Source organism: Staurois parvus, unplaced genomic scaffold (genome assembly GCF_062004578.1).
Source record: "Staurois parvus isolate SC_StPar_1 unplaced genomic scaffold, SC_StPar_1.0 ptg000748l, whole genome shotgun sequence".
Taxonomy (NCBI): domain Eukaryota; kingdom Metazoa; phylum Chordata; class Amphibia; order Anura; family Ranidae; genus Staurois; species Staurois parvus.
Genome location: NW_028318544.1, coordinates 1,504,718 through 1,530,028, shown reverse-complemented (window position 1 = coordinate 1,530,028; position 25,311 = coordinate 1,504,718). Strand labels below are relative to the sequence as shown.

At 41.7% G+C, this 25,311-nt stretch overlaps 1 protein-coding gene across 1 annotated transcript in view; it reads left to right on the top strand.

Annotated features, from left to right (window-relative positions):
* ARFGEF1 (ARF guanine nucleotide exchange factor 1) overlaps positions 1-25,311 on the top strand; it is a 265,875-nt gene that overhangs the window by 134,215 nt on the left and 106,349 nt on the right. Inside the window, exons 6-9 of the mRNA XM_089654279.1 lie at positions 1,183-1,456; positions 1,957-2,070; positions 5,781-5,941; positions 7,696-7,829. Coding sequence (XP_089510405.1) covers positions 1,183-1,456; positions 1,957-2,070; positions 5,781-5,941; positions 7,696-7,829 — 683 coding nt within the window. The remainder of the gene's footprint in view (positions 1-1,182; positions 1,457-1,956; positions 2,071-5,780; positions 5,942-7,695; positions 7,830-25,311) is intronic.

Genomic DNA, 25,311 nt, shown 5'->3' with positions numbered 1-25,311 from the left:
TGTGTTGACAACCTACCCCAGCATTTATATATACATAGATGACCTTGATCCACCAATCATGGTTCTTGAAATATGTCAAGGCAGATGTTCCCAACACACCTTTGGACTGAGGAAACCACTTGGTGGAAAAAGAAAATGTCTTCAGCATTACAGAACAAATTGATGTGACTAGCTACCTTTATGCATACTGCATATTGCTCTTGTTTTTTTTCAATATGTCAGGTTGATTTTGTTTTTCTTTTATTTAATAGAGATTGTTTTAGGTAACAGTATTGCTTCTTTCTTCTTGAGGTTTGTGTATGTGTATAGCATTATATTGTGGAAGCATTTAGCTTTCTGTTTTAATGAGTTTTACTGCTTTCCTACGGGGGTGCATCCATTCCTTCATTCAAATCTACAGTCTGTTCAGAGATGGGAAGCTATCATTTAGTCTAAACAGACCCCTGACCCTCACTCTGACTTTTTAATGTGTGCCTTGAGTAGCTGGGCATTAGGTAGATTGATTTAGATGACTTCAACATCTGTTTGGACTGTATTCCCAGAATTTACCAACTTTCTTTTGAGAATGTGTCAGATTTCACTACTTCTTTGACTTTTTCTCAGCATGATTTGTGCCAGATCTTATTTTCCATCAAAATGTTTCATGCTGGGACTTTTTTTGTTTTGTCTGCATTGTTTTTTTAGTCAGGGTAGAAGAGATGTTTACATGGACCATGGTCAGATGGCAGCATCAAAATCCATAAATGCATGGCAGTCTAGGGGCTTTATGGATGTGGTGAAGTTAGCACACTTTTCATAGGTTACATGGATTGCTGGGACTGGAGGGTTCCCAAATTTGCAACTTTTGTATGCAGAGCCCTTTACCAGAAGATTATCTTCCAATTAGAGGCCATGTAATAGCATCAGGGAGGATTGACATCCATTCTTAATTGTCAGTATCCCTTGCTAATGGGATTAAAGTTTGTGTTCAATGTGATTAAATAGGGTAAATCTTTTAGTTGATTACATTACAGTTGATATGGGAAGCTGGCCACAGTAATATTTTTAAGATATTTAATTTGGCAAAAAAAATAGTTCTTAAAAGAAAGTTGTTAACTCAGCAATAATTCTGTTTGTACAGTCACTAAACACATGACTTTCTTACTGTAATACAAGTTTTCTAATCCATTGTCTATTCTTTAGCTTCAAGAAGCCAAGCACATGGAGAAGGAGCGACACAAGCAGCAGCACCATCTACAGCACTCTCCGCTAAGCCACCATGAGTTGGAACTTCCGCAGATGAGACATATTTTGGAACAGACGGGCCAGCTGACTCGGGAACAGGATGGGGAGGTGGACCGGCATCAGAGCTACATAGAAAACACACTTCAAGAAGAGCGAGATCAAGAGAATGGTTATGATGCTGAGAGCACAGAGAATGAAAATCCTGAGGCAGACCAGGCCACACATGTGGAAAGTAAGCAACACCAGCCCAGCGTGTTCTTCTCGTGGCTGTATTAACTGTATTGTAGAAATTAACTTATTATAATGGGTATTCGTTTTCTCAAACGTCAAGCTGGCACAGAGAAATCCATTCAGATGGTTGATGAATTGGGTTGTAGTTTCATGCAGATCCTTATAAAATAAGCTGGTACTGGGTGCATAGGGGGTGCTCATTTATGGGATATGAGCAGGCATGTCTGTAGAATAGAGAATATTTGTTTCGCCTGTTCATGCATGCATGATTCAAACACCCAAAGAAAAACACTGTCTGATGTTTACAGGCAGCTGAATTTAAGGCCTGCTTTAATGAACTAAAACAAAGCAGTTGTTCTGAATAACGCTGCCATTTTTTCCTCCTAGACCCATTTTCATATCCCATCTATCCTCAAATGTCAGGTTTTCTTCCGCTACCCACTTGTGGAAGTGTTAAGGGGTCAGATCTCTCATATCTATACATTTGATTTCTTTTCGCAGACAACTCCAAATCTGATTTGGGGATCAGTGTAGATAGCAGTAATGAGTGTGAAGAAAATGCCCAAGATGTTGTCCAGAGCATAATACGGGAAATGCTCAACTCTGTAGTTGGAGGTAAGCGTTTTCTCTTTGTGTGTAAATAAAACTTTTATAATTCCATCTACACCTCCTCCCTTGGCAAACTCATACCCTCCCACGGCTTCAACTATCACCTCTACGATGATGACACTCAAATTTACCTCTCCACCCCTCACCTCACCCCCACAGTCTCCGCCCGCATCACTCACATCCTAAACAACATCTCTAACTGGATGTCGCTCCATTTCCTCAAAATCAACCTCTCCAAAACCGAGCTGCTTGTCTTTCCCCCTGTCCACACACCCCCCCCCCCCCATCCTGTCCATCACTACCAACAACACCACCATCAATCCCGTCCCGCAAGCCAAAGTCCTTGGCGTCATTCTGGACTCAAACCTTTCCTTCCAACCTCATGTCAAATCACTTACAAACACATGCAGGCTCCACCTCCGCAACATCGCCAAGATACGCTCCTTCCTTACCCCTGACACCACTAAACTACTCGTACCCTCCCTGATCATCTCATGCCTTGACTACTGCAACTCCCTTCTCACCAGCCTACCCCAGCGCAATCTCCCCGCTTCAGACCATCCTGAACTCAGCGGCCAGACTCATCCACTTCACCAGCCGCTCCACCTCTGCCACCCCACTCTGCCTATCCCTCCACTGGCTCCCAGTTGCCCAACGTATCAAATTTAAACTACTAACTCTGACCTACAAAGCCATTCACAACACTGCCCCTAACTACCTCACCAACCTGATTTTTGGGAATCCAAAAATCCACCCTACCCGTACCCTTCGCTCCTCACAGGACCTTCTATCCCTGTCTCCTCCTCCCACGCACGACTGCAAGACTTCTCCAGGTCCTCCCCCATCCTCTGGAACTCACTACCCCAATCCATCAGACTGTCACCTTCCCTCCTCACCTTCAGGCGCCCCCTCAAAACCTACCTCTTCAGGGAAGCCTACCCCACCCTCACCTAACAGCCGTTCCCCTTCATTCCTCCCACCACTCCATCCCCCACAGCCACTTCCTCCTGTACCACTACCCCCTCCCTCCTAGATTGTAAGCCCGAAAGAGTAAGGCCCTCTAACCCCTCGTGCGCTGTTTGTTGTTGCTGTACTGTTTCAAGTATTGTCCCCCCCCCCCCTCTATTGTACAATGCTGAGCAAACCCTTTGGCGCTATATAAACTCGATGTAATAATAATAATAATAGGTCTTTTGAATAAACATTCTGAGTCTTACATTATTCTCAGAAGACTCTCACTTTTAATTTAGTCCTGGGTTTCATTAGCAAATGATACTTACCCATAGTGCCGATGTGAAGATTTAATGAGGTATGCATGTACAGTCATGGCCGAAATTGTTGGCACCCTTGATATTTCTCCAGGAAATCATGTATTTCTCACGAAACGTATTGCATTAACACATGTTTTGCTATACACATGTTTATTCCCTTTGTGTGTATTGGGACAAAACAAAAAAAGGGAGGAAAGAAAGCAAATTCGACATAATGTCACACAAACCTCCAAAAATGGGCTGGACAAAAGTATTGGCACCCTTTCACAACTGCGGATAAATAAGAATGTTACAAGCATGTGATGCTCCTGTAAACTCACCTGGGGCAAGTAACAGGTGTGGGCAATATAGAAATCACACCTGAAAGCAGATAAAAAGGAGAGACGTTCACTTAACCTTTGCATTGTGTGTCTGTCTGTGCCACACTAAGCATGGACAACAGAAAGAGGAGACGAGAACTGTCTGAGGACCTGAGAACCAAAATTGTGGCAAAATATCAACAATCTCAAGGTTACAAGTCCATCTCCAGAGAACTAGATTTGCCTTTGTCCACAGTGCGCAACATTATCAAGAAGTTTGCAACCCATGGCACTGTAGCTAATCTCCCTGGTCGTGGACGGATGAGGAAAATTGATGAAAGATTGCAACGCAGAATAGTCCGGATGGTGGATAAGCAGCCCCAAACATGTTCCAAAGACATTCAAGCTGTCCTGCAGGCTCAGGGAGCATCAGTGTCAGCGCGAACTATCCGTCGACATTTAAATGAAATGAAACGCTATGGCAGGAGACCCAGGAGGACCCCACTGCTGACACAGAGACATAAAAAAGCAAGACTACAGTTTGCCAAAATGTACTTGAGTAAGCCAAAAGCCTTCTGGGAAAACGTCTTGTGGACAGATGAGACCAAGATAGAGCTTTTCGGTAAAGCACATCATTCTACTGTTTACCGAAAACGGAATGAGGCCTACAAAGAACAAAACACAGTACCTACGGTAAAATATGGTGGAGGTTCAATGATGTTTTGGGGTTGTTTTGCTGCCTCTGGCACTGGGTGCCTTGACTGTGTGCAAGGCATCATGAAATCTGAGGATTACCAAAGGATTTTGGGTCGCACTGTAGGGCCCAGTGTCAGAAAGCTGGGTTTGCGTCCAAGATCCTGGGTCTTCCAGCAGGACAATGACCCCAAACATACGTCAAAAAGCACTCAGAAATGGATGGCAAAGAAGCGCTGGAGAGTTCTGAAGTGGCCAGCAATGAGCCCAGATCTAAATCCCATTGAACACCTGTGGAGAGATCTTAAAATTGCTGTTGGGAAAAGGTGTCCTTCCAATAAGAGAGACCTGGAGCTGTTTGCAAAGGAAGAGTGGTCCAAAATTCCGGGTGAGAGGTGTCAGAAGCTTATTGATGGTTATAGGAAGCGACTGATTTCAGTTATGTTTTCCAAAGGGTGTGCAACCAAATATTAAGTTAAGGGTGCCAATACTTTTGTCCAGCCCATTTTTGGGGTTTTGTGTGACATTATGTCATATTTGCTTTTCTGCCTCTGTTTTATATTTGTTCCAATACATACAAAGGGAATAAACATGTGTATAGCAAAACATGTGTTAATGCAATACCTTTTTTGTGTGAAATACTTGATTTTCAGGAAAAATATCAAGGGTGCCAACAATTTCGGCCATGACTGTATATTGATGATCCTACTGCCAGCAATGAGGGATGTCAGTTCCTACACCTGTCTTGGCATGGTGGACAGTGCTGTTCACCCACTGCAGCTGTTTAGTTAAAGGATAAGCTTACCTTGGGGAACTTGTTACATGTTCCATACATGTTTAGGGTGGAACATTTAACATGTTCCCACTCCTGCAGCCTCTCCCCAAACCCATCTCCCCCACCCCCTTCTGTTACAGCAGACCAGGGATCTTCTCCCCACACCTGCTGTCCTTCTTTGAAAAGAGCACAGGCGTTCGGGGCTTCGCCCACACAGTGAACTACCAGGGCGCTGTTTAGCGTTCTAGGTAGTTCATTGTTCCTTCCTGTCAGTGTGTAACTGCTTGCCTGTATTAGGTACAAGCAGACAGTATACTGACAGTGTTCAGGAGCCTGAGATTGCACCTGTGATCTGCTGACGGAGAGTACTATGCTTTCCAGGCCTTTAAAAAAAAAATAACTAAATGCACAATTTTTTAGTTTTTAGTTTTTAGTAAAGTGAACGTATCCTTTAGGATGTTATGGGATTTGCAGTACTGCTTTCTTCTGCAAAGCAACATAGCTCCAGCATGAAAGACCAATGCATGTCCTGGCATGGTCCTCATGTTCTACAATAGTTTATATTGTAATGATTAGTGTGTGTGCGTGTGCGTGTGTGTGCGTGTGTGTGCGTGTGTGTATGTGTATATCTTTATAGAATATCACATTTTGTATGTTGTTTTCTTTTTTTATGTGTAGCTGAAGAACCTTTACTCAATGAATGTACCACAAGAACATCAGAAGATGGAAGTGAAGGGGATGCTATTCATGCCAATGGTATTCCTGGCACGCCAATATCTATGGCCTACACACCCTCCTTACCAGATGACAGGCTGTCTGTCTCTTCTAATGACACTCAGGCAAGTTAGAACTCCTGCATTTCCCTAATATATTAAAGGCAAGTTTTGTTTACTGTAGCAACCAATATTCTGTATTTTCATTCAGTGCCAATTACAGTTGGTTTCATTTGTGGCAGTGGAAATGTTTGTATTACCCACGGATCAAGGCCAGATGTTTCAGTTTTTTTCTATGACAGAAATGAAAGGGGAAAAACATTGTTTTATATGGGTGTCATGTTCAGATGCAGTATTACCTACAAGCTAAAGTTTTATTTAGTAGACTAACATTGATGTAAAGGTTTTGACTATGTCTGTGTAGTCAGTTTTGCGCACACAATGATTTATTAAAGCAGAGTTCCAGGTGAAAAAAGTCTAGCTGCTGACTTTTAAAATACAGAAACGTACCTGTCCCTCGGTCCAGCGGTGTCCTCACCATGGCTGGTTTCACTGACCGTCTTCTCTCCCCGGCATCCTCAGTGTGGGCACCCGGCTGTGACAGCTTGGGGCTTCACAGCCGAGTACCCATTGTGCATGCGCAAGAAGCGCTGCACTTTGTGAATGGCCCCGTAATCTTCTGGGACCTGTTATGTCCCAGAAGACTATGGAGAGGGGGGGAGGACAACTTCCACTTCTGATCGCTTATGCGATCGCAGTGTGGAACGGGTACCTGTCAAATTTGGGAACCCCAAAGGTGCCAATCCTTAATGGGGAGCAGGGGGGGGAGGTGGAGCTCCGCTTTAAATACATTATGCTCTGTTTAAATCTTTTTTGGTGGGACATTTTAAGGGATAAGGTCAGCTTTTATTAAAAGAAATAATAAATGCACATCTTTTTTGAAGGTAGAAAAATGTGCATTCATTATTTTTTTTTTTTTTTTTTTTACACTGCAGCCTGTAAGACAATGCACCCATGATCAGCAGATTGCAGGTGTAATGCCAAGCTCTTCAAACTCAGTCAGCTGTCAGCCTGTACCTCGTATAGGCAGGCATTTTCTGAATGGCTGGAAGAATCAATAAAACTAGTACATTCACCTGCACCCTCGTAGTTCATTGATAACTACAAGCCGCTGGCTGCAGTGGCCAACAGTAGCTGTTCATTTATTCACAGCAGTCTGAATGAATGACACAATCATGTGGGTGGAGCCCCTCATTTCTGCGCTGTTTTTAAATTCTGACATCGGGTGCAGGGAAGGCAGGAGCTGGAACATGTTCCATGTTCCACCTTATTTACAGGGGGACATGTAACATGTTCCAAGGGTGAACATATCCTTCAAGATAGCCTTTTAGGTTTGTTCCCATCGTAATGATCCTTGTAAATGCTGCAGTTGTAAGAATTGGCCAGTACAGGCCAGAATTTTTATGCCCCTTTTATTGCGATTTGAAGGAGAGCAATTTGCAAAGAAAGCGGCCAACCCAAAAATTGAGCTTGCAACACTTTATATTATAAGCTGTAGACAGTTTGGCTATCTAGCAATAGTACAGGGCTTAGACCCAGTGAGTGGATGTTAAAGAAATGGAAAAAAAAAAGCGAAGAGGTGATGGGGAGTGTGTTGGCCAATGGTAGAAAGCAGGGAATCACATCACTGCAGTTACTAAATATAAGACAGGATGTGTTAATAAATTAGTTCCAATATAATTTGTTCAAACCACAATTTTTCTGATAAATTGAAATTACATGAGCCATATTGCCTACAGGTAGGTATCCGTAGATTTAGCCAAGTAATGGTTTTGGTGGTAGTGCTAGTAGTTTATGATGCTTGTTTATTTTCTTTTTAGGAATCTGGAATTACTTCAGGACCTACTCCTGGTGCTAAGTTCTCACATATCTTACAAAAGGATGCCTTCCTAGTCTTCAGGTCACTATGTAAATTATCTATGAAGCCGCTGTCTGATGGACCTCCAGACCCAAAGTAAGTACTGTTCTCTTACTAATTTTGCGGTATCCACGATATGCTCTGAACCTGCTATTGTAACTGTTTGCTGTCCATTACTAAAGAGGATCTGTGATTTATAAAGTATCTACTGCATCTATCAGCTATATATATTTCTATAAAACACACACACGCTATGTAACACACCTCCTGTATTAGAGTGCCCCCATTCTGGATGAAGGGGCAACAGAGACCCCTTTGGATGCAGTAGCATTGACATACATGCGCATGACGTCATACGCACGCCATGTCATGACGTGGCCATGCCCCGCGGATGCGCAGTATGGACGGAGTGGCCATTTTAAGTGCCCAAGCTCAGACAGCAAACTGTCAAGCAAACTTTTTGAACCTACCTCTGAGTCAGCCAGTTAGGAATGGCAAATACCACACTCCCAGGTCCTGCAGTGAACCCTCCATGGACTTCTACCTCAAGATAAGTACCTTCATTGGCTATGGATGCTCCTCCTAGTGACTTTAATTCTCCTACCCCATGCTGTTATCACCTGGAAGAATTTCTGATCTTGCATTGTGTGCCTACTTCTCACTCATTATGTTCTGTCTGACTTAGAAGATATCTACAAGGCTTTATGCTTTGAGGTGTTGTTTTGCCACCTGATTGCTTACAAGCTATACCACGTGCACCCCTGTGCATTTAAAGGGACTGTGCCTCAGATAATGCCATTTCTTTGATTGAGAAGTCACTGCATACTCTGCTTACAAGCTATACTATGTGCACCCCTGTGTATCAAAGGGATTGTGCCTCTCTTCAACTAATGCCATTCCCTTAATTGAGAAGTTATTGCATACTCTGAGTGTTCACTAGCTATGCCAATTACCTTCAATCTGAAGAAATCCTGATACTGGCTCATCTTCATTCTGGGGACTGGCTAATTGCCTATCACCTCACGGATGCCAGCTCGGCCGCTACATGTTATATCCTCTAAAGGGGGTGCACTCTCCATCTAACCACCTCTAGAGCATACCTACTTTCAGAAACATCCATCAATACACAATTACTTCTCAGCTGAGTCCTTGACCTGTTCATGTATGAGGGAGGTTACAGTGGCCTGCTAGGATCTCCCCTGGATGGTGCTCTACAGCTTGGTGCCTGAGGGGTTCACTGGCTTTTCACATATCATTATTTACATCCTCCTCTGGACTACATGTGGTCATACGTTCAGGATCAGTTGGTGTTGTGACCTTTATGCCTTCCAGTATGGGGGGGCGATTTTTGGTCTATTACGCTTTCCCCTCTTTATGTGTAGGTATCTGCCCCCAGGGCGTTGTTTAGTGTATGAGGGAAGTTTTGTTACCTCTTCCTGCATCCTTCCATGTATTACACTGTGACAGAGCATAGGCAGGACAGAACACACAGAGTAGATGGCAAACGCACAAAGCTTTATTGAGGCAAACAGATGACAGTCACCGAATAGGGGAGTTCGCAGGGAGGGTGAATATGCCAGTACAGGGCGACACGGAAGGACCAACACACTTAAAGTCCAACACCGAGAGCCAAGGGAGAGTCTCTGTAGCAAGTAATCCAACAGGGGGTTTGGTGTGAGTCTCTGTAGCAAGTAATCCAACAGGGGGTTTGGTGTGAGTCTCTGTAGCAAGTAATCCAACAGGGGGTTTGGTGTGAGTCTCTGTAGCAAGTAATCCAACAGGGGGGGTTGGTGTGAGGTCAGCACAAGAACAGTTCAAGTGAAGCAGGCAGAGAGCATGTACTCACAGATCTCTGGTGTCTAGCAGACAGCCTTCCCCAGCTCTGGGAGAAGGGGGTTCCTAGGCAGCCTTGGGTCTCTGTCGTGCCTGGCTGGTCAAGTCTGGGTGTAGGAGTTATTTGTCATTATGTCAATTGCATTTTTTCCTGGATAGAATATGTTATAGCTTGCAAATGAGTCATCCAAACAATTACTTTTCAACTAATGAGCTTCACCTTATGGGGATTTACATACATGGGACCTGTGGAGTGTGGTACGATTTCTTGTGTTTTCTTTTAAACTTTTAATTTTGTCCATGTTAATAAAGACGTTTTCGTGCGCCATTCATCACCTTCTCCTTTGTTTGAATTATTTTTCTTGAGTGTTTACAAATTCCCCATTCCGGTTGAGTCCACAACTAGTCCTTTTTCTGGTAGTTTCTTATTGGCTTGATGTCTAGGGACTCCCGGAATACATATTTTCATTTGATCATATTTTCAGGTACCTTGAGGCATCTTTCTGGAAGTTTTGCAATCTTGTTATCCTGCCAGTAACCATTTCCTGCCCTAGGGTAGAAATGCTCACTTGCTGTACTGTATTCATAGAGCAGCATTGATGTTATTCTAGAACAGGAAGTAATTTAGGACTTCTTCATACCATAGAGTGGAGGTGTTCTGTAGTTCATAAAGAGAAGTTGAGACAACTAAGACAACTTTCTGTGCTTTCTATCTCTTCTGACTGTTATCAGCTCATAAGATTTCTGGCAGGATAAACAGAAATTTGTTTTCACTTATTGAACAGATATAACAAAATGGTTTTAGTGGTATATTTAATAGACCAAAATGGAGCAGGAAACTCCTATGTTAGGGTTTTCATACACCTTAACCCCTTCATGCCTAAAGGTAAAACAAATCTTACAGCCTAAGCACAATTTTGCAACTTTGACATGTGTTCGTACATATCATCACAACTACTCTGTACAACCAGGTGGGTTATACCTTGTTTTTTTCAGGACAATTTGGGCTTTCATTTGGTGGTAAATGGTAATGGATATCTCCTGATTTTTTTTTTTTTTATTATCAATGGAAAACTGGGCAAAAATTGTAAAAAAATTAAAAATAAATAATTTTTTTAATTTAGCTGTGTGTTTCTTGTTACTACCATAACCTTCCACCAAAGAACAACCCAAAATAAATTTTCCAGCTCGTGATGCTCGCAGCGATACCATATATGTGTATGTTGTATATATTTGTGGTTTGTACCTGTACTACAGCCCAGAAACAATAGTGCGCATTTTGTTTTTTTTTGTTTTTTTTTTTTCATCTAAAACACTCTGACACTAACTGACTCTGATACCAATTTAAAGAGGGAAAACACTTGACCTTGACCCAAACACTGACCTTGGCACTGAACTAGATCAAACCTTGATCTAGATATTTTTTCCTTAGTTTTTATTTTATTTAGTAATATTTATCTTTTTTTTTTATGCAAAGAAACCGTTGTGTTTTTTTTTTGTATTCTCTATGCAAGGAGAGAGAGAGATGCAATGTTCCTCCATTCAGAGAGAGAAAAAAAAAAGTGGGGCGGACTGTACAGTGACTGATTACTGTGATAGCCAATCAGAGGCTATCACAGCAATCATGTGACCCGGAATCGGGAGTCCTGGGTCCTGATCGTTAGAACGGGACCCGGGCCTCTCAGTGACACCCGGGGCTTTGTGCTAGGAGCGTGCTGTGCGGCACGCTCCCGCCACAAAGACAGGTACGCAAATATGCGGCCCCACAGAAAAAAGCCCAGTTCTGTGAGGCTGGATATTTGTGTGACGTCAGCGCCAAGGGGTTAACAAGTCAAAGTAGCTTATAGTGTGGTGAACTTGACACTCTAACATTGCATCATACTTCATAGGGATCTATTAATAGGGATATTCACATTTCTAAAGATGCATGTTTATTTCTTTCAGTCACTGACATAAACAAGTGCAGATAGGCCCTTGCTCCTTACTACATAAAAAATAGTAGTAGCATATCTTAAATACTTGTGACTGGTATTTAGCTTGGTCCAATTACCTGCTGCTTTTTGGTTATGGCCGGGGATGGGATCTGTGTGAGGCTGGGGTACTAATTGGTTGCCTTTCCCTGAACAAATTACGTTTTGTTACACACATCTTTTTTAAAAGTGCAGGTTTTGGGAAAAAAAACATTGATACTCACCTAGGTGGATACAGCATTGATCCAATGCTGCGTCTGCCACTGCCTTGTGGGTACATGTGGGTAGATCTCGACATTATTGCCAGGATACCTGCAGAGAGTGGACTGGCTCTGTGACATCAGCCAACAGCAGACTTTAGTCAGCTGTCAGCTGAATCTGGGTCACAGGGATGCAGAACTAAGTGCACTCCTGTGACCCACAATTGATGTATGACCAAAGGAGCTTTGCCCATACTTCTCCTTTAAGTGTATTGGGGGGGACACTATTTAGTTCTGTAAATATAACAACTTCCCTACATTTTTCTATATCTATGTTTTTTAAGGGTGTTTATCACCGGCCCATGCCAGTGTATAATACTGTGTTTACTTGCATTGTTACTGTAAGGTGTAGAGAACAGTATGCTTCAACCAGGGCTAAGAATAAAGAAGTCATCAAGGATTCCTCTAGGTGTGCATTCTGCTTTCCCCAACTCTTTGTGGTATTACAGGGGCTGAATGGAGGAGATAACAAGGTTTAGCCAAACTTCTTCCAGAAGTTTGTGAACGGTTTCTTCAGTGATTACAGTGCCATGGGCCATATAAAACATAATTTATAGCCAATGAAGCAGTGAAGACACTGAATAAAATAGTTGACTGGTCTCTACAGTGTATTTTGATCAGTGTGGATTGCAGACAGGCAGTTTAAAAAAGTAATGTTTAAAATAGCAGCTTCCAAAGGGAAAGTAAAGAGAGGTAAGGAGTTGTATTTGCAAAGTGTCTCATTATATGTTAAGAGTGAATGTGTTTTAAAGGAGTCATTCTTGAACGTTGATATAAGTAACATACCCAAGCTTGACTGCTGCATTCAAACTCTAATGGCTGGAGACCGGTGCTCAGGCTGAGAAGTTCCATCCCCAATATAACACATTCATAGTCAATTTAGAAAGTTGAACTCCAGGCAAATGGCTTTAAGCACATTTGAAATGTATCTGTGAACTAGCCTACATGTCAAAATCTTTGCTCCTTCTGTGCTCGGTCTGTTAAATAGACCCTGAAAGAGCACCAGCATTTTGACAAGATCAGTATTCTACTGCTCTTGCCTTCAGTCAGCAAGCTGCCAGTGTTAGAATGAGAAGCATCCTGCAGCATAATAGAGTGATTGGCTTAGGGTCTATTAACACCACTGTGTTGTGGTCAACTTTGTTACATGCACTGTGGCATCATTCACTGTGAATGGCGCCACAACACACCTATTTTATATCACACAGTAAGAATAACACACTACTGTGCGCTGCACTAAATAGAGGAAGCAGGGTCAGATCTGTGGTCTCTCTTTGGTATGTTAGGTAGCCCATTCAAATGAATTGCAAAACAAATAATGCACTGTAGTGGACCACCCTGGTATGAATAGGCCATTAGACTGCTGCCACTCCCTCGCACTGTCCTTCTGTGCAAGGTAATACAAGCAGCTTATATAAAAACAGAGTAAGTTACTTATAGGTGTACCTAAATGCATTTATTGGTTTTAATGAATACACAAATGGATTAAATATTGATGTTTTATTTACCTGAAGTTTCTTTAAATAACAACAACCCCAGTCAATCATAGCTGCATTTTCTGCAAAAATATCAACACCTTGACTACTGCAACTCCCTCCTCATTGGCTTACCTTTATATAGGCTATCCCCCCTCCAGTCCATCATGAATACTGCTGCCAGGTTCATCCACCTTACCAACCATTCAGTGTCTGCTACCCCTCTCTGCCAATCCTTCCACTGGCTTCCACTCGCCCAACGAATAAAATTCAAAATACTAACAACTTACAAAGCCACCCACAACTCTGCCCCTAGCTACATCACCAACCTGGTCTCAAAATATCAACCAAACCACTCTCTTCGATCCTCCCAAGACCTTCTGCTTTCTAGTTCCTGTGTCATCTCCTCCCATGCTCTCCTCCAGGACTTCTCCCAAGCTTCTCCCATCCTATGGAACTCCCTACCTCAATCTCTCCGGCTGTCTCCTAATCTATCCACCTTTAGACGATCCTTGAAAACCTTTCTCTTTAAAGAAGCCTATCCTGCTTCTATCTAGTAATCCGCCATTTATTTCCCCCATCAGCTCATCTCCCACAGCTATTACCTTTTGTATCACTCAAACCTTCCTCCTAGATTGTAAGCTCTAACAAGCAGGGCCCTCTGTCTCCTCTTGTACCAAATTGTATTGTAACTGTAATGTCTACCTTCATTTTGTAAAGCGCTGTGCAAACTGTTGCCGCTATATAAATCCTGTATAATAATAATAACTTCTTAATCTTTCTGCTCACATGATGCTGTAAATAAATTAGTTACCTGTATAATTTTTCCACCAAGCTTTTAAAGGCTAAGTTCACTTTTCTGAGCATGTTTCTTGCTACACCCATATTTGTGATGTAACATGAAACATGGCCAGAATCCTTCCCCCATACAGACACTGAAGGTTCTTCTCCCAGCTGGCTCCTGTCAGATTTGAAATTGGCACAGATGTGCATCCTTCTGCGTGCACAGCCACATCATTCATTTACAGGAACTCATAGTTGTCAGTGGAGCACAAGTCCATTGACACTTCTCCCATCCCTTCAGTCGAGAGTCTGTACCTGGTACAGAGCAGAGGTTGCAGGAATAGTCTGCAGAAGCCAAAGCATTGCACCCATGATCCACTGCTATGCATTGCTTTCCAGGCTCTTGTTCAAAATAATAATAAATGCATATTTTTGTATAAATTAACATGGGTACATTTTTTCTTTTTTTGCAAAAGAACTTGGCCTTTAATTGGTCTCATCTCTGCTCTCTTGCTATCATCTTACATATAAAACAGTGGATTTAGTTTCGGATCAGTGCCATTGTCATCCTGGAAAAGGTTAAACTAACCATCTGTTCCTAGTTTAAAAGGACAAATGACACATGATTAATATTGTTATAGAAAGTGTCTGATTTAATTAGGGCTCCTTGAATCCAAATTCGGAATGATTCAATGTTTACTAACCTTTGGTATATGGCTGTAAGCCTGACATGTGATATAATATGTGTTTGCTTGGAGCTAGATGTATAAAGATTCAAAGAGTCAAGTCATCTTTTCTTTATCATTAGGTCTGTGTGTTCTGAACACATTCTATAGGGTCATACAGCTCATCCCAAGGCAGTGTGGGATAGTTGCTGCTATTTTTAATTCATTGTACAGCAGGAAGGAATTTTTGCTATTATAAGCTATATTTTATAACTCTTAATCATATCAGCTCAACACATCTGACATCCCTTCTATAGTTCCGATCTTTCTTGGCTCTCTCTACCTATTTCCTGAGGATGCTACACTGAAATATTGTGTTATGGATTATTAGCTAAGACCACATTTTCACATCGTAGATAAATGGGTGTTGCAGTCTAGCATTTATTTTGTACAGTTTTTAGTCTCAAAGTACATAACTACGGTCTTGTTCGGTCTTCATCTGTCTACTGATGTTCCTTCCTGTGCACCTCTTAAACCATGCCTATCAGCATCTTAAAGGCTATGTATACATAAGTTTGAGATAGAAAATCCCTTACATAAAGTCATAAAAAAAAAAATCTATCTGCCAATCACTTTCTAACATCCAGAATTAGCACACAGGGGTCCATTCAATTGTTTAATTTGTGCTGCCGTGCACTAAAATGAACTACACTCTCTAAAAGACATCAGCATGTATGGGTGCTAATTTCCAATGCTTTGCTAAGTGACATACACAAATTCCAGGCTCTGGATATATTGCTGTGCCTGTACCATATGCATTCAGAGATCATGTAAACATACCTTTTCTACAATCCCAGTTCCAAAAAACTGTAGAAAATAGATGGCATATCAAATGTTTAAACTGAGAAAAAAAAAAGTAATTTTGAAATTGATGGCAGTAACATTCTAACAAAAAGTTGGGACAGGGCAACTAAAAACTGGCACAGTAAGTAATATTAACAAGGAAGAGCTGGAAGAACATTTTGCAACTAATTAGGTTGGCAACAGGTCAGTAAAATGATTGGGTATAAAAAGAGCATCTTAGAGAGTCAGCATGTCTTAGAAGTATTATATGGATATGTATATATCTCATAGGGATTCCTTGGATTTTACATGATTTGATTATCCACTAAACATGCTCAGTTTGTGACATGTCTCCTTTATCCCTTGCAGTTGAATTGATCATAAGCAGGCCACTTATACCTTTTCTCCTTTTGCATTTTTTTTCAGTGAGCAATAATTTTCTCTACTTAAATCTTGCTCTGAAAAAATACACATACAGCAGTGCCAGGTATTATTGAAATTATGTTTTCCAATAAGAGAAGGATGTAACTTGTGGTCACTGGGTTATCTTAATACATTCCAGACAAAATCGGAAGTGAATTGCACACAGGGGACTCAGCCTGTCTGCTCAAAGCTTCTGTATGTAATCCAAGCATCGCTGTAATTTGCCATTCTCCCTACTCCATGTGTCTGTGATCTGGGAGCTCATTTTGTTTATTTGTTAGCAATACTGCTTACGAGATTGCAAATAATTTCAAACACAAGATTGATGCAATTCATAGGGGCATTTCCATATATCCCACTTAGCATACTTTATATTAAACCTCCCTCAACACTTTCCTCTTTTGACCTTGCTACTACTGAAAAGGTCACTAAAATTTTCTCAGAAACCCATCTCTTTTTTTTTTTTTTAATTTAAATATTTATTAATTTTTCACATTATTACAAAAATTCCATAAGAAGAGACACAATACATGTAAATATCAATACATTTCTACTCTGTCCCTTCTATTTACCTCTTTTCTTTCCCTTCCCTCCCAACCCTCTATTCCCCTCCCCCCCTCCCTCCCCTCTGCAAGATCTCCAATCACTCTAGGCCCAGTAACTTCAAATAACTTCCTAGTTTAGAGTTTTCTATATTTCTCTTTCAATCCCGATTTTTCCCATCGTGAATAGTATGTTTTCATCCTGTCTTCCTGAATATGATAAGATTTTTCCATTCTGCTAATCTGGTTTACCATATTGATCCAATCCTCCTCCGTTGGTACCTCTGTCTTCCGCCAAAACTTGGGGATCAACCCTTTTGCAGCACTTAAGTAGTACCATACCCCTGATTCTTTATATTTATTTACTGTTGTCTCAACACTATGTAGGAGACACTTGGTTGGGTCTAGTCCTATGTCATTTCCAGTTATTATTTCTATTAATTTGACTATTGTCTTCCAGAAAACCTGAATTTTTGGACATTGCCATCATATGTGAAAAACCGTGCCCTCTTCCCCACATCCTCTCCAACACATTTTTGAATTCTCCCCCCTCATCCTGTGCTCAGTGCTCGGTGTAATATGCCATCGTGTCAAACATTTATAGTTAATCTCAACGTCTCTCATACTAACACTCTCGTGAACTAATCTAAATATCTTATTCTGTTGATCTTCATCTATCCCCACCCCCATATCTCTTTCCCAATTTGTTATAAAAGTTAACTTTGTGTCTGAGTCTAGTTCTGTAAGTATTCTATACATTTTTGTAACTCTGTGTTTCCCATCTCTACGTGTTTCTAATAGCCTTTCAAACATGTTCCACTCTTTTTTTAATCTCAAGGGTTTTGGGAGAGTTCCTATAAAACATTTTAATTGATGATATTTCCACTCATCTATTTTAGTAAACATATCTCCTCCCATCTCTTTTAATTCTTTAAATGTTCTCAATTCCCCCTCTACCAATACGTCTCTCAATTGGATATCTTCCTTTTTAAACCATCTCCCTGATATCTCATCTTTTCCTGGAGGGAAAAATTCCGTGTTTGCAAGAGGCATTAATATAGAGTTGAATTCCCATTTCATGTGTTTATGTAAATTATCCCATATCCTTAAGACAATTAAAGTGTAAGTGCTTGTGCCCTCTTTAATTCTTCTATACTGTGCTGGAACCCATATCATCTTACTCAAATTAATTCCACTCAAATCATTCTCTATTTTTACCCAACTTTTCCCCTTATGATTAAAAGTCCAGTCATAAATTCTTGCTAACATTACTGCTTTGTAATATCTCTTGACATCCGGTAATCCCATCCCGCCTTTCTCTTTAGTCCTACTTAGTGTTTCATAAGATACTCTTGGTTTTTTATTCCTCCATATATATCTTGTTAACATTTTTCTCATTATCTTAAAAAACACCTCTGGGAGTTTAATCGGGATCATTTGAAATCTATAGAGTATTTTAGGTATCATTACCATTTTAATTAGGTTCATTCGTCCTAACCATGATGGATTTCCTCCTTCTAATCTTTTTAGTTCGTCCTTAATCTCGTTTATCAGAGAAATATAGTTTAACCTATACAGTTGTTTATATGAGGTAGCAAGTTTTATTCCTAGATATTTTATATCTTTTTCTCTCCAAATAAAGGAGAATTATTTTTGTAGCCTTTCTTTTTCGCTCTTTGGTATATTAATGTTCAAAACCTCAGTTTTTATTGGGTTAATTTTTAAGTTAGATAGTTCACCATATTCCTTCAGGATCTTCATTATAGTGTGTTATTCGGGAGTTTCCTACATAAAACAGTAGGTCGTCCGCAAAGGCCGCTACTTTGTGTTCTATATTTTCTATCTGGATTCCCTTTACCGCTCCACTATTCCTTATTATTGATAGCAGGGGTTCCAATGTCAATACATACAGCAAGGGGGACAATGGGCATCCTTGCCTTGTTCCATTGGACATCCCAATGGATTCCGACCTCTCCTTATTTACCGTGATGATTGCGGTGGGCTCCTTATATAATTTACCTATCCATTCACGCATTCTCTCTCCCATCCCCAACACTTCCAAGTTGTCCATCATAAAGCCTTAGTCCACTCTGTCAAACGCCTTTTCGGCATCGATTGACAAGAGCACCACCGGGGCTTTCCCTTTTCTATTTTTCTGGATAAGCTTCAGAGTTCTCAAGCCATTATCTCTACCCTCTCTCCCCTGGACAAAGCCCTCCTGGTCTCCATGGATCCATTCAGGCATTAGCTCTTTCAGCCTGTTTGCTAGGACCTTTGCGTACAACTTAGTATCAGTGTTTAATAATGAAATTGGTCTGTAGCTAGAGCACTGAGAGGGATCTTTTCCCTCCTTATGGATGAGAACTACATGGGCCTGAAGGGATTCCCTCCTCCCCTCCATCCCATCTCCCAAGTCATTCATATATTTCTTCAACTTTGGTAACAGTATTTCACTAAATTTTTTATAGTACTTAACAGTATAACCATCCGGGCCTGGGCTTTTCCCTCCCCCTGTACTTCTTAATGCTGCTTCTATTTCTTCCTGAGAAATGTCTGCCTCCAAAGAGTTCAGTTGTGTTTCACTAAGCTTTGGCAATCCCGCATTTTTTAAATATATCCTCCTTTTTTCGTTAATACCTTCTCTAATTTCTTTTGGTGTTCCTTGGTGGCTGATGTTATACAACTTTCTATAATACTCCGTGAATACTTTAATGATTTCTTTAGTTGAGTGGACCATCTCCCCCTTAGGGCTTTTTATCTTATCTATATAATTCCTGTTCTTCTTCTTATTCAGGGCTCTCATTAAGTATTTTCCTGGTCTGTCACCCCATCTATATCTTTCACTTAATACTTTATTATATACTCTTCTCCTCTCCTCTTCCATCAATCTTTCTAATTCATCTTTTTTTATCCCTTAACTTCTGTTTTGTTTCTATTGTTATTTTTTTCTTATGTATCTGCTCCAATTCCAGGATTTCTTTTAAGAGTCCACTAACCCTCTCTCTTCTTTCTTTTTTCTTCCTTGCTCCCATCACAATCAGGATTCCTCTTATATATACCTTATGACTTTCCCATACTGTAGCTGTCGATACTTCCTCTGTTTCATTCTCCTGGAAATATACCTTAATCTCTTCACTGATCTTCTGCACAATATCCTCATCCAAGAGAAGAGCCTCATTTAACCTCCATCCTAAACCTCCCGTCCACATTTTTCCCCATCCCATTTTCATTACGACTGGGGCATGGTCCGAAAAAGTTCTTGTCTCTATTTCTATTTTAACCAGCATTTCAATGAGTTGATGGTCTATTAAAATGTAATCCAGTCTCGAGTATATCTCATGTGCATTAGAGAAGAAGGTATAGTCTCTGTCCTTCATATGCATTATTCTCCAGGTGTCCACCAGCTGGTACTCGTGGATCACCTTCCTCAAAGCTCTCAGGGACCTACCCCCTTCTCTCTGCACAAGGGAGGTTGCATCCATTTGTGGGTCCATACAGAGATTCAAATCTCCTGCTATTATCAAACGCCCTTTTTTAAAGTCTATCAATTTTTTTTAGCAAACCCTTCAGAAAGATCTCAGGTTTCTTGTTGGGGCAATATATATTGGCTAGTGTGCATTCAATTCCCTGTAGTTTACCTTTCAAAAACAGGAATCTCCTTTCCGGGTCAGTCCTTCTATTTTCCAACTCAAATCTCATATTTTTTGCCAATCCTATTGCCACCCCCTTTGCTCTTTTAATTGGAGAGTCAGCGTAATACCATGTAGGATAATATTTTGATTTTAGTTTCACATTAGATTCTATCTCAAAATGTGTCTCCTGCAAAAATACTACTGACGTTGCCCTATGATGTAACTCTTTAAACAACTTAAATCTTTTCCCAGGGCAATTCAACCCATTCACATTATATGTTATAAACTGTATTTCTTCCATCCTTCTTGATTTTATTTATCTCTCTTCTAATTCGTCTCCTCCTATTAGGCCCGAATGACTTGCAGAATATTAGCCCCTCCCACCCTTCCCCCCCTTCCCCCCCTTCCCCCCTTCCCCCCCTTCCCCCCCTTCCCCCCTTCCCCCCTCCTACCACCCCTCACACCCTCTCTTTTTTTTCCCCTACCCATTTTTAGGCGTATAAACTGCCTACAAATCATTTGTGGATCCATTTCCACCATTGATTAAAATTTAGGGCGTAAGCTCTACCTATGTACGGCTCACCTCTTCTCCGACCCCCCGATTTCCTCACTCTATGGTCTAGACTCGGCGGGAGTCTTTACTCTTTACCTCTCACCATTAACCGTAGCCTCCAGGCGGGTCTCGACCTCCGGATGAGGAAGACCAGTGGCGAGAGAGTGAAGTAAGAGAGAGAAAAAAAAAAAAAATCATTCTCTACTTAATTCTCCCTCTCTTCCCTCCCCAGCCCCTGGACCGCCCTCCCCCCGACATGCTGCCAGTCCTCTTTTCTTGCTTTAGTTATATTTCCTTTGTCTTCTTTTTCTTCTTCCCACCCAGCTATCTCCATTCTATGCAAGTCCAGTCTATCACAAAAATCTCTTAAATCCTCCGGAAATCGCAAATACGCTGTGACCCCATTTTTCCAGCCAGTTAGACATGCTGAGGTACCCCATCTATACTGCACATTCTGTTTTCTCATTTGCTCCAACAGGGGTTTCAGGGATCTCCTTCTCCTTAGGGTCTCTACTGTTAAGTCCGCATAGATTTGGATAGTCATGTCTCCAAACTTAATTAATGATCTTCCCTTGGTCTTCTTCCAAATCTCGTCTTTGACCCCAAAGTTTTGGAACTGGACAATTATGTCCCTCGAACTTTCCTTCTCAGTAGCCTGATTGAACTTTCCTATTCTAAACACTCCATCTAACTTGATCCCGTCTGTTTCAGGTCTATCTGTTATGGAGTTTAGGATTTTTTTAACTAGTTCGTATAATATTTCCCCTTTAGCAGTCTCTGGGATTCCTCGTATTCTAAGATTACACCTTCTTTCTTTATTTTCTTGAACTTCCATCCTATAGATCATTTTTTTTTGGTTATTTTCTAATTGGCTCATTTTTTTCCTTAGATAATCTATGTTCTGGGCCTGGGTTTTAACTTTCTCCTCCGTTTCTTCCATTCTTGATAGCAGATGTTCTAAGTCGTTTCGAATAGCTGTCATTTCATGTTTTATAATTTTTTCCAAATTGTGAAACATTTCAGTCATCTCCTTCTTATTTGGAACCTGTAGTTCACCTTCAGATCCTTTCCTTCCCAGGCCATCCACTATTTGTTGGCTACTACTGGTATTCAAGCCCAATGATAATCTAGGACTTCTTCCTGAACTAGTGTCCATTTCCCCCTTTGCATCTTGGGCCCTTTCTGGCGTAGTATTTCCATATGATGTATATTTCTTTATTGTTCCTGTTTGGGACCCTTTGGGCCCTGCTCCCTTGGGACCTTTATTCTTCATGTCTTCTAAGTATCTTGGTAGACTTGCAATTTTTCCTATATCCTTTACTCTCCTAGGACACCTGAGCCTCCTCTCTTCTTATCTTCTAACCCCTGGGAATCCTCCCCTCCTTCACCCCTTAGTAGCCTATGTCACTCAGGGGTTCACCGCACAATAAGTTCCCAACATTTTACACTCACCCTTCCATTCTCAGGACGGTGACTCCATACTTGTGTGGGGGGTCTTCACTGCTGCTCAGTCCTGGGGGGGGGATTCCTCAGGGTTTCCGGAACTGTTTTTCTTTCTTTCCTCCTCCTTTCTCTTTCCTTTCTCGATCTTTAGAAGACGACTCAGGGAAAGAAAATGGATCTTCTGGTATTTATGGGTCTCCCTGACCCAGGATCAAACAGCCGGCCAGGGGGTACAGGCAGCTATATGCCGGCAGCACCCTGTCACATTAGGGCGCCAGCCAGCATCCACTTTCCCTCAAGGGGCCTCCGTAGCTGGCCCCTTACACCTACAGCATCTCTTCTCCTCAAGCCGCACAGGTTTTCTTTCATATGGTGCCAGGGGAGCCGACTTGTCACTGCCTCTCTACGAGGGAACCGGCCGGCGTCTCTACTTCCCAGTCATCCTTTGCGGCGAGCAACGTGCTCTCACCGCCCAGCCTCGTTTTCCCGGCAACCCGACAGCTGCTCTGGGATCTCCCCGGCAAGTTCACCTCCCGGAGGTCCGTGCAAGCTCCGCTCTCCTCTCTCCGCTCCTGCCTCTCTCTCCCCAGGGCCCTCCACAATCAGGTAGGGCTTCACTCCGTGAGGGTCTCGGGATGGTCAGGATTGAGATTGCCGGAGAGCACTCACATCGTGCTCTCCGACGCCGCCATGTTTAGGCTCCACCCATCTGTGAGCAGTGCTCTAATGGCATCTGTGTTAACAGGCCCTCAGAAACCCGTCTCGCCATGTGCCCCCTGGATCCTGTCCCCTCACAACTACTACGGTCACTCTCTTCTTCTATCCTATGCTCCCTCACTCTCATCTTCAATCTCTACCTCTCTAACGTGCCTTCCCCACCCCTCTAAAGCATGCACACATCACTCCCATACTTAAAAAGCCCTCGCTGGACCCCACCAACCTGAACAACTTAAGACCCATTTCCCTGCTCCCGTTTACCTCTAAACTGTTAGGACACTTAGTCAACAATCGCCTGAGCTCCTACCTCACTGACAACAACCTTCATGAACCTTTACAATCTGGCTGTCGCTCACTACACTCCACTGAAACTGCCCTACTAAAACTCACTAACGATTTACTAACTGCTAAAACCAATGGCCACTACTCTATACTCTTAATACTTGACCTCTCTGCTGCTTTTGATACCGTTGACCATCCCCTCCTCCTCAAAATACTCCACTCTCTTGGCCTCCAAGACTCTTCTCTCTCCTGGTTCTCCTCCTACCTATTGCAACGCTCCTTCAGCATTACCTTTAACTTTTTCTCCTCCTCTCCGCTTCCTCTTTCTGTAGGGGTCCCTCAAGGTTCTGTCCTTTGACACCATTTCTTCTCCATCTACACCTCCTCTCTTGGTCACTTGATAAACGCCCATGGCTTTAAGTACCATCTCTATTCTGATGACACACAAATCTATCTTTCTACTGCTCGCCTCACCCCTTCAGTTTCCTCTCGCATTACTAACCTACTAAGTGACATATCAGCATGGATGTCACTCCACTTCCTCAAATTCAATCTTTCCAAAACTGACCTCATATTATTCCCTCCAGCCTGTGCCCCCTCCCCTGACTTCTCCATCAAGATCAATAACACCACCATCAGTCCCTCCCCTCATGCCAGGGTACTAGGAGTAATCCTTGACTCCCATCTGTCCTTTCAGCCCCAAATCCAATCACTGTCCAAATCTTGTAGACTTCACCTCCACAACATCTCCAAGATACAGCGTTCTTGACCTCTGAAACTGCTAAGCAACTTATGCACTCCCTGGTTATTTCTCGCCTTGACTATTGTAACTCCCTCCTTATTGGCCTACCTAATCGCAGGCTATCCCCTCTTCAGTCTATCATCAATGCTGCTGCCTGACTCATCCACCTTACTGACCGTTCCATATCTGCATTCCTTTCTGCCAATCCCTCCACTGGCTTCTCATTGCCCAACGAATAAAATTCAAAACATTAACAATAACATATAAAGCCATTTATAACTCTGCCCCAAATTACATCACCAATCTTGTCTCCAAATATCACCCAAACCGTCTTCTCGATCCCACGACCTCCTGCTCTCTAGCTCCCTTGTCTCCTCCTCCCATGCTCATCTCCAGGACTTCTCCAGAGCCTTCCTCTGGAACTCTCTACCCCAATCTATCAGACTATTGCCTACGCTGCCAACTTTTAGGCGATCTCTGAATACCGATCTATTCCGGGCAGCCTATCCTGCCTTCAGCTAATAACGGAATCTTCTATTCCTCCTACCGTCCATCCCCCACAGTTTTTATTTTTTGTGCCACCAGCCCCTCCCTCTTAGATTGTAAGCTCCAAGAAGCAGGGCCCTCCTAACCCTCTTGTATTGAACTGTATTGTTGCTGTATTGTCTCCCTTTATATTATAAACCGCTAAGCAAACTGTTGGCGCTATATAAATACTATATTATAATAATAAATAATACTTTGAATACCAGGAACGAGTTCACATTTCAAGCGTACTGAATTCACTTTAAATGTCTGTTCTGCATGCTTGCCCTGCATCAATGACTCAGAAAGTATTGAAGTCAGTGGTGATCAGACAAACCGGTATGCTAAGAATGGAAGCAGAATGGCAGCTAACATTTTTTTCAGTGTAGTTTTCTTTCATCAATAATACTGGCCAAAAAAAAAAATTCTTAAGATTGATTTTATGGTTTTCATCCAAGAATGATCATTTAATACAGAAACATAGGTTTTACTTCAAACTGCATATGCAAATGGGATGTTGGTCTATTTATTTGAGCAACCAGAGTGTTTTAAAGTGAGAACAAAAATCTATTTTTTAGCATTCACAAAATTGTATAACTATTAATAACACTTAGACCTAAAACAAGACTTTTAATTAGATCAAGGCAAAAATAATTACTTTCTAGGCATTACTTAGACTGCTACTATCTAGTCTAATGGGTACCCAGAGCCCTTAATAGTACACACATTTATACCTTAATGAGATGGTTCAGTGCCAAATGTAACAACTTCCAAATATCATACATTTCCAGGAAATTATACGATATTCCCAAATCAGCTATTCAGCAAGTAATTCTTGCAACAAATCTTGTCAAAAAATGGTTTAAACTTGTAATACGTAATCAAAATGC